The sequence below is a fragment of the Orycteropus afer genome, unplaced genomic scaffold (genome assembly GCF_000298275.1).
Source record: "Orycteropus afer afer isolate SDZICR_OR568_19922 unplaced genomic scaffold, OryAfe1.0 scaffold01153, whole genome shotgun sequence".
Taxonomy (NCBI): domain Eukaryota; kingdom Metazoa; phylum Chordata; class Mammalia; order Tubulidentata; family Orycteropodidae; genus Orycteropus; species Orycteropus afer.
The window spans coordinates 181,115-191,271 of NW_006922740.1; the positions used below are offsets into that span (position 1 = coordinate 181,115).

At 36.6% G+C, this 10,157-nt stretch overlaps 1 protein-coding gene across 1 annotated transcript; it reads right to left on the reverse strand.

The window, feature by feature from the left end:
• Positions 1-7,204: 7,204 nt before the first annotated feature.
• Positions 7,205-8,137, reverse strand: LOC103212906 (olfactory receptor 5M3-like). The gene has a single exon (XM_007958828.1). The coding sequence runs from the start codon at positions 8,135-8,137 to the stop codon at positions 7,205-7,207; it is 933 nt and encodes a 310-aa protein (XP_007957019.1).
• Between the last annotated feature and the right edge of the window lie 2,020 nt (positions 8,138-10,157).

Here is a 10,157-nt window from a genome sequence, read left to right on the forward strand (position 1 = left end):
TTAAAAAAAAATTACTTTCTCTTTCTCTCTCTCTCTCTCATACATCTATCTGTGGATTCTAAGGAGAACCAGAACCCCTTAAACTACCATACCAAACCAAAATCAAACCCATTGCCACCAAGTTGGATCTGACTCATAGCGACCCCTCCTTTGGTTTCCAAGGCAGTATCACTATGGAAGTGGATTGTCCAACCTTCCTTCTGAGGAGTGGCTGGTGAGTTTGAACCGCCAGCCTTCTAGTTAGCAGTCAAATGCCTTAAGCACTATGCCACCAGAGCTCCTTAAACTATCGTAGAATATATTTATATACAGTCTGAAAAATCTGTTACAGTTGGTAAATTAACTCTTCTGTTTTGTTGTATAAAAGATACCAGGCTTCCCATATAGTTTTATTTTCTTCTCCTGACACAAGTCTCAATCTTTAATGTTGCCTTTTTAGAACTCATTTTCCCCTGAAAGAATTTTTCAGTAGTCAATTTGATATTATCATTTAGATGTATGCACACACAGGTACTATGGAAATAAATTAAAACTTGGAAAATACATGCAATTACATTGAATTATAGTTAGATATCAATCTAGTCAGATCTGACTCATGGCAGTGCATTGTGTTTGTTACATTATCAATCTACTATAAACAAGGCAGCATTTTCTTTAAAGTCTACTAAAGTTTGAGTCAACAATATTTACTTTGTTACTGTTCAATTGGTCTTTCATAGTATGTGTATTACTGAATTGACCAAAATTCTTTATCCATCAGTGTATGAATCATTTCACAAAAGATAAATTACCTCTTTAAAGGAATTTATTTGTGAGTCTTTAAGAAATAAAAGATGACAAATCACAGGGTGAAAGGTAGTGTAGTAGTAGTCTGAAAGTATTATGTCTGTGTCTTTTATTACAGAATTTCTGAAATATGTATAGTAAAATATATACATGTGTATAACACTTATACAACCAAAAAAAGAAAAAAACAAACTCACTTCTATCAGGTCAATTCAAACTCATAGTGACCCCCCATTGGCTTTCTAAAATGGTAAGTCTTTACAGAAGCAAATTCCCTCATCTTTTTTCCACAGAGCTACTGGTGGGTTTGAACAGTCAACCTGGTTAGCAATCAGATGCCTTAGGCATCGCATCACCAGAGCTCTTTATAGAACCCTAAAGCTGAAAGAATTAAAATATCATTTGTAGTATAATCAGCAGCTTTGAGTGAATATGGTGCATGGTGATTGTCTTAGTTACCTTGTAGTACAGTAAAAGAAATACCACAACTAGGTGGCTTTAAAGAACAGAAATTTATTTTCTCACAGTTCAGAGTATAAATTTGAATTAGTGTGTGGTTTTAGGAATGTTTTTCCTTGTCTATTTCAGCTTCAAGTAGCTTCCTGCAACCTTTGGCATTCTCAAGCTTGTAAATGCATCTGTAGTTTGGGAGCTCTGGTAGCATAGTGCCTAAGGCACTTGACTGCAAACTAGAAGGCTGGTGGTTCACTCCACCAGTCACTCCTCAGAAAGGAGATGGGGCAATCTACTTCCGTAGTGATACTGCCACAGAAACCCAAGGAGGGGTTGCTATGAGTCGGGTCCAACTCAGCGGGACATAGCAACAACAATAGAGGTATTTCATCACCACCTGTCTTCCTATTCTCTCTGTGTAGTTCTTGTGTCTATTCTGTTCTTGTTATAACTCAGAAATAATTAGGCCCAGGAGTCCCCCTTCTCTGGTACGGCCTCATTAACACAACGAAAGTATACAAATTTCCAAACAGAGTCGTATTTACAACTACAGGGGTTAGGATTTCAACAAATATTCTGGGTACAGGGAACAATTAAATCCATATCAGTGTATTTTTATAGTGTATATTGACAATGCTAGGTAAATATGTTACAGACTGTTACTGAGCATGCATATATTATATTACTTGTGATAAATCAAGTCTTCCCAATATTTCTTTTTTCTCTTTTTGAGCTCCTATAGAATTTTCCTGACATAAACGCAGTTTGGTTTTAAACTAATTTTTATATATTACATTTCACTAAAATTATAAACTGTTTAGACTGTTCTTTCACCCTCTAAAATTTGTTTTTTCACTTTGTTTTGAGAAAAATGAAAAAAAAAAAAATCAACAACAGCTACTACTAAGGAAGAAGGTAACAGGATAAAATACACACTCTTAAGGTTGCATAGGGAGCTCTGGTGGCATAGTGCCTAAGGCCTTTGACTGCTAACCAGAAGGCTGGTGGTTCAAACTCATCAGCCACTCCTCAGAAGGAAGGTTGGGCAATCTACTTCCACAGAGATAATGTCAAACAAACCCAAGGAGGGGTCGCTATGAGTCAGAACCGACTCAACGGCAGTGAGTTTGGTTTGGTTTGCTTGTAACGTTGTATGTGGGAATTCCTGGGTGGTACAAACAGTTATGCCCTCAGCTAGTAACCAAAAAGTTGGTGGTTCAAATCCACTCAGAGCCTCCTTCCGAGAAAGGGCTGGCAATCTACTTCTGAAAATCACAGTCATTCAACACTTATGGAGCACGGAGAGTTCTACTCTTAAGCATATGGGATTGCCGTGAGTCACAATTAATTCAATGACAACTGGTTTGACTTTTTGCGATGTTGCAGATATGCTCCCTAGGGTGTTAGCCCACACTCATATTTGGATATGCTCCCTGCATGTTGGAGAGCCAATGGAAATATGTCTGGAGAATGTGTTCCAAATGTGCTGCAGAAGTATCAGGAGGTGACAGTGAAGAAGAGCAGTAGATGAGAGCAGAAACAAGAGGGTGATCGCAGATACTCTGCTCACATAATTGTGCTTTACTTTATAAATAACACACACACACACACACACACACACATATATATGTATTAACTTTTGAGAAGGATGAATTTCCTCAAAGGGAAGAAAATGAATTTTAAAAATTGGCAGTTTTATGTACTAGAAATAGATATATGTTATAGACACTGTGATAGGAAATGCAGAGAGAATGAGAGAATTTACACCAGAAAAGAGATCACTAACATGCCAGTGGACACACGTCCTGTGTTTTTCCCCTTCATTCGATTTTCAAAGATTAGCAAGAGAGGAATTCTGACTTGGGCAATTAGATTAACAAGGATGAGTCAGCACATAAAAAGAGACATAAAAGATGGTGCCCTTTATGCTGTCCAAAAGCAAAATTTAAGAAAACCTTGCCAGCCAGGTAATGGATAACCAAAAAAAAAAAAAACACATTGCCACTATCGATTCCACCTCATAGTGACCCTATGGGGCAGAGTAGAACTGCCCCATAGGGTTTCCAAGGCTGTAAATCTTTATGGATGCAGACTGCCTCTCTTTCACCCACCAAGCAGCTGGTGGGTTCGAACCATCAAACTCATGGTTAACAGCCCAATGCTTTAACCACAGCATCACCAAAACTCCTTAGGTCATAGACAGCAATAGCAAAATCACAGGGAAAATGGAGTGATTAAGTTTGATCTTAAGGTTACAAGCAAGGTTTACAAAAGAGTAAAAGGTGGGTGAAATTCAGAAGCACCTGGGGGATTTTTCTCAACATCAAAAGGCAAGTATACATTCACAAAGTTTCCTTATTTTATCATTCTTCATTTCCAATTCTATTACCAATAAATATGGATTTTTGCAGACTAGGCAAGAAGTAATACCAAGTGCTTCAGTTAAACAATTGTGTTTCTATTATCAGACCTTACTTGAATCTGTGACTTATTTTATTAACTTGGAAAAGCCTTATTATTATTATTTAAATTTCTTATTGCCTCACTATTATTAGCAATAATAATATTATCAATTTCATTGGATGTTTATGAATATGAAATGATATTGTACAATTAAAAAAAAAAAGAAGAAGAACTCACTGTCATCTAGTCAATTCCAACTCATAAGTGACTCCCAATGGGTTTCCAAGGCTGTAAATTTTTACGGAAGTAGATGTCTCATCTTCCTCCTGCAGAGCAGCCAGGGGTTCAAACTGCTGACCTTCTGGTTAGGAGACAAATACCTTAACCACTACACCACCAGAGAGCCTGTAGTACATTATTTCATAACAAATATTCAAAAAATGACAATAATTAAATGCACTGCTAGAAATTGGAGCTATAATTAATATTTTGTAATAATAAAATAATCAAATCTCTGTTGAAAATCTACCTCTACCTCGGTTCTCTCTCCTTCATTTCCTTTTTCCATTTCTATTAGACTTCTCACATACACACACACAGACACACACACAGGATAATTTTCCCTGCAAAGAATTTAAAATATAAATGCAAATCTAGGATGCAAGCTTCACACAGCAGTTCAGATAGATTTCTTTTCTTTCTATACTTAACTGAAAATGAAGAGAAATATTCCAGTAAGAATGGAGAGCCCAAGACTGAATTCTATGTAGGGATGGTCAGGAACTTGTACCCGCCAAAGGAGAACCTGGGGAGTTCACAAGAAAGCCCTCTAGACATGTTTGCCTCAGGAAACAAGGAGCAATGAACAGTTCCCCGTGGAAATGACCCCAGGGGAAGCACCTCTCCAAAGAAACAGTCAACTACTGAGTTTTTGTTTTTGTTTCATTTTGTGACAGGTTAGTACAAGTTTCTTTTTTCCTAAATTCAAGTTATTCTGAACCGGTCCTAGAATCAAACTTGCTCCAGGTGTGTACCATAGTAATCCTGTTGTTGAGATCATTCAACGTGCATAGGCTAGTCCTGTATTTTGTGTCGTTTGGCATTTCCAATGAAAGACGACACAAAGGGAGACTCCTGTATTTAAATGTGTATCTTATCAAAGCAGAAAGCTTCAACTCCTTTGTTTTATAAATAAGGAAAATACTACTAATAAAGGAAAAATATTGTATTTATTAAAGTTAGTGCATTTGAGACACTGCGATAATTCGTTGAAGTTAGTGTGTTTGAGACACTGTGATAATTTAATTCTTATAACAGCCCCTGAGCTAATTTTTCTTCATTTGCATTTGTAGGCAATAAACTAAATTTAAACAGATTGTGATTTGCTCAAGTTATTATACCTCAAATGAATCAGGATTGGACATCAGTGGTTGGATGTCAGAATTTGCCCAACAAGTAGACATTAACAGGGCTGGGATCATCCTTGCTGTGTGAAATGCAGCTCTAAGTTTTGGAGCTCAATCTAGGACCATAAAGATGAGGGCTATATCCCAGTGATGACGTAGTAGAATGCTATCAGGCAAAGTCAATAGATCGGCCCTGCACAGCTTATCCATATATTTTTATATAGCAGAGAAATAGAAATATCTCTTGCTTAAGCAACTACCTCTTTGACTCTCTGCTGTTGGCAACCAGACTTAACCCTGAGACAGATCTTGTTCACTGGCTGTTTCTAAGATCTGGAGTGTTCTTTGCCCAAAACTTAACATAATTATCTTCTTAGTTGTAACTATTCAAAGAGGCCTTCTTGTATTTTGAGGCCAGAGGAGTTTGATACTACCTAGTTTTGTGGGTCCCTGGATGATGCAAACAGTTAAGCTTTGGGATGCTTAACATCTGGGGGGCCAATGATACCCAGAGGTGCCTTGGAAGAAAGACCTGGTTATCTACTTCTGAAAAATCAGCCATTGAAAACCCTAAGATGCATAGTTCCACTCTGACACACATCGAATCACCATGACTCAGAATCAACTCCATGGCATTGTATTTGTTTCTTTGCTTATTTTTGGTTTATACTTCTGTGTAGCAAAAAAAAAAAAAAAAAGCCTTACTTAATGAAGAAAAACTAATATACCTAAAATGGCACCAACAAGCTTTTGTTTGTTTGTTTGTTTTACATTTACACATGGTGTTTTCTGGTCTGCAATTCTGCACTAGTATTTGTCACCCTCTTTCCCTTAAAAAGGCCACTGGCTGTGTAGCTGCTCTTTCAGACTTGGCAGGCTACTGGCACAGTTCAGTAAAGCTAAAGACTGAAAGGAAGGGGACTGTTGGTGAAGAAGGCATCTGATATGTGAACTTAAGTCTAGTGGGAAGAGGACTAAGGTAATATGTTCAAATGGCCTACCTTTACCAATATAAACATGTTGGTTATCTTATATGACACTGCATTTGGTCCTAATCAACTTAATGGCAGTGTTTTGTTCTGTTTAATAAAATTATTGATAACTTAAAGAAAATGAACAGGACTTGTATCATGACAAGACAGGTTATACATTTCGTGCATTCACAATCAATTTCAACCTTTATGTCTCTAAATATTTCTTGTCTTTCAAAACAAAGCTTTTAAACAATATTGTAAAGAATCAAAGGATGGGGCATCTGTTATATAGACATGATTTTTAATTTTAAAGCCAGATATGAAATGTATGCCAAGGAACAAAAGGACGTGTTAGAATTACTAAGAGGGCAGCTAGTTTCTACTACCACCAAACCCAAAGACTAAACAAAAATGTACAAAGAGGAAAAGGAAGAACAAATATATAGATATATCTCCTCCAAATATTCTGAAAGTGATCTGTTGCAATCTTCTAAGAAAGGACATTCTAAATTCCAGAACACCAATGAGGTTGTGTCTTTTCCTTCTCATAATCACTCTAAAAGGCGAGATGTAAATAGAACATACATTGGACACCATAGGATATTAAATAAGTTCATACATAAATGAAGTAGATTTAATTAATTAGTGTATATTTCAAAATGCAAGCTCACGTAGAGTACAATTATATTAATATTTTAATAGAGTTCATAAGACAGTGCATATAAAATATTCCATTGTCAGCAATATTGTCTTCAGTCATACATTGATTTATTATAAAGTCGTATTCAAAAGAAACATTTGGAAATAATAACAGAATCAAAATCTACTCTTTATGCAACAAGAGACCAATAAAGTTTCTTCAAAGCAGACTTGAAAGAGTTGATTTGTGAAATATCTAAGTGTAATGAGAAAAAGTTCTCCATTCGAAAATAACATTGAAGAGAGAATAGAGATATTTTTTGTCATTTTTTATTGCATGTATCCAGAGAGTCCAGCTTTCCAACACATTTCTTTGACTTGATAAAGCTTTATTCACTTTTGAACTGCATTTATGTATATTTATTTGGCTGCTCATTAAAAACATGAAAAAATGTTTTTTTCTCAAAATTATCTGAAAGAAGCAGCTAGCTCCTACCCTTTCTACTAGACAATGAATCTTACCATACATTGTCAATTTCTGTTTTATTTAGTTAAAAATGTTTGACTGATTGCTTTGATCATGGCCTCTTTCACATCTTTGTTCCTCAGACTGTAGATCATGGGGTTCAACATAGGAATCACTGTGGTGTAAAACACAGCCACCATTTTTCCCTGCTCCACAGATTCCTCAGTTGGGCTTCTGAGATACATGAAGAAGAGAGTTCCGTAAAATATGGTGACTGCTGTCAAGTGTGACCCACATGTGGAAAAGGCTTTCTTTCTTCCTTCTATAGAACGCATTTTTAAGATAGCAATCAGGATAAATATATAGGAGACAATAATGATCAACAAGGAATAAGAGAAGTTGAGACCTGCTAATGTGTGCATAGTATATTCTTTAATGTAGGTCCCTGCACATGCCATTTTAATGAGAGCTGGGTCTGCGCAGTAGAAGTGGTTGATCTCAATGTTCCCACAGAAGTATAAACCATGAGTCCAGAGTGTTGAGATCAGACTAATAAAGAAGCCGTATATATAAGGAAATGAGATCAGTCTAACACAGACAGTCCTTGACATTCTGCTGCCATATAGCAGAGGGTTGCCAATTGCCATGTACCGATCAAAGGCCATCACAGCCAGGATAAAGACTTCCACATGGACAAAAGCAATGAAGAAAAAACACTGCACTCTACAGGCAGGGTATGAAATGGTTTTGGTCTCAGATATCAAGTTTTCCAACATTTTGGGGGTGACATTAGAAGAGAACCACACATCTGCAAAAGACAAATGACTAAGGAAGAAGTACATCGGGCTGCTGAGCTGTGGGCTGGTCCTGATTAGGACGATCATACCAATGTTCCCGACCAGCGTGCTAATATAGACCAATAAGAAAACCACAAAGAAAAGGAGTTGCAATTCAGGACGGCTAGTTAATCCCAAAAGAATAAACTCTGTCACATCAGTAAAATTGAGCATTTTCTTAAACTGGATCCAGATAGAGATGCATTTTATCTAATAAAATGAATAGAAATTGGTAAATACATATACTAAATACAGCCAGTCTTCATTTATCCTATCTTTTGCGAACCCCTTCTTTTCAATACCTCTGTTGTTTATCTTTTGTTCACCCTCTGTTTCTCAGATATCTTTTCTTCCCAGTAGTTCTTTCTTATTTGGATATATGCATACATCATATTTTTCACAAATAATGCCTCACGATATTAATAAGTTTAGAAATATACTTACATATAAGTATAGAACTGCTACAAAGATTTTATTGGTCTACAAACAAAGCTGCCAGAAGAACTTTTATTATTGTGATTCCCTGGGAAGGGAAAGGTCTCTTTTCATTAGCCCCAACTTTGAGGAGGTGTGTATGTTTTATTTCTTCACTAGAGTTATAGAATTTGGAAGTTCTGTAATATATTTGAAATGTAAAGTACAAGGAAAGAAATGGTATTCCAAAAATCAGAAAATGAAAGGATATCTCCATAAGTCACCTCGCAATCTGCAATGTTTATTATAAAAAGGACGTAATAAAACTGGATCAGTGGCTAGAAATGAATCCAATACTTTGATCAGAATGAAAAAAGAAAGAAGCCGACTTAATGCATCACACTGATTTAGCAATTTAAAAACAAAATTTAAACCAATCAAAAAATAATTTAATCTTTTTTCAGGTATTGTTCAAATTACAAACAAGTCTAATAATATTGAACTCAAACAACACCTCTTTTTAAAATGTTCTTCTTCACTTGTCCTTGAACCATTAACAAATTCTGTGACAGACTCAATCTTCCATCTCTCTCTGTTTCACTAGTCTGATGCACTACTCTGTCCTACAGAGTTGCTGAGTTGAAATTAGACTCCACGGCATTTAATAATAACAACTTACTTGTTGTTGCCCTCTCTATTGATAGATTTATTTATTCCTGTAAAATTGAATCACTCAATATTAAGACATACTGTAGCATAGTGCCTAAGGCACTTGACTGCTAACCAGAAGGCTGGAGGTTCAAACCCACCAGCCACTCCTCGGAAGGAAGGTTGAGCAATCCTACTTCCATAGTGACACTGCCTCGGAAACCCAAGAATGGGTCGCTATGAGTCGGGGCCGACTCAATGGCAAACAACAACAACAACAACAACTTACCAACTGGGAGCTTTGGTGGCATGGTGGCTAAGGCATTTGACTGCTCACCAGAAGGCTGGCGGTTCAAACCCACCAGCCACTCCTTGAAAGGAAGATTGGGCAATCTACTTCTGTAGTGATACTGCTTCGGAAACCCAAGGAGGGGTTGCTGTGAGGCGAATTCTACTAAAAATTCTATGAATTTTAGTTGAGCTTACCAACTATCTAATGTTGTGTGCCACCAAGTCAATTCTGGCTCATAGCACCCTGGTAGTGCAGTCATTACAATGCTAGGCCACTGTTGGAGGTTTGAAACCACCAGCTATTCCACAAAAGAGAAATAGCAGTCTGCTTCCATACAGATTACAGCCTTGAAAACCCTATAGACTAGCTTGACTCTGTCCTGTGAGCTAGTTAATAACCAGAAGTGAATGCTGATTTTAGCAAATTGATCGTGAACACTTTTTATCTATCTATCTATTTATTTATTCTCAGCAAAATAGCTGTTCCCAGGTAACCACATCTTGTCTATGAAATACATCTCTTTTCCTTCCAATTATCATGAGAGATTGCTCCTTCCTTCTTCATTTACTTGAGTTTGCAGCTATCTTAGTTTTCTTGTTTTATCTGTGACGTCTGCTATTTGTTGCCTGGGTGAAATTTACCTGAGTGAAATAAAATTGATCTTGGTAAAATAAGATGACTTTCTTCCATGCCTAAAATGATGGCAGTGAAAATAAAATGAGTAACATTATAGGTTTTCTCTGACAAAATGCAAACAACAAAGCATTGCTATTAAATCTAAGCGAATTTGCAAAGACAAAAACAGAAGCTATTGTAAAATCTATTAATTATAGCCTCTTT

Coding starts and splice junctions, on each gene's coding strand:
- LOC103212906 (XM_007958828.1), bottom strand. CDS start 8,137: ATGCTCAATTTTACTGATGTGACAGAGTTTATTCTTTTGGGATTAACT.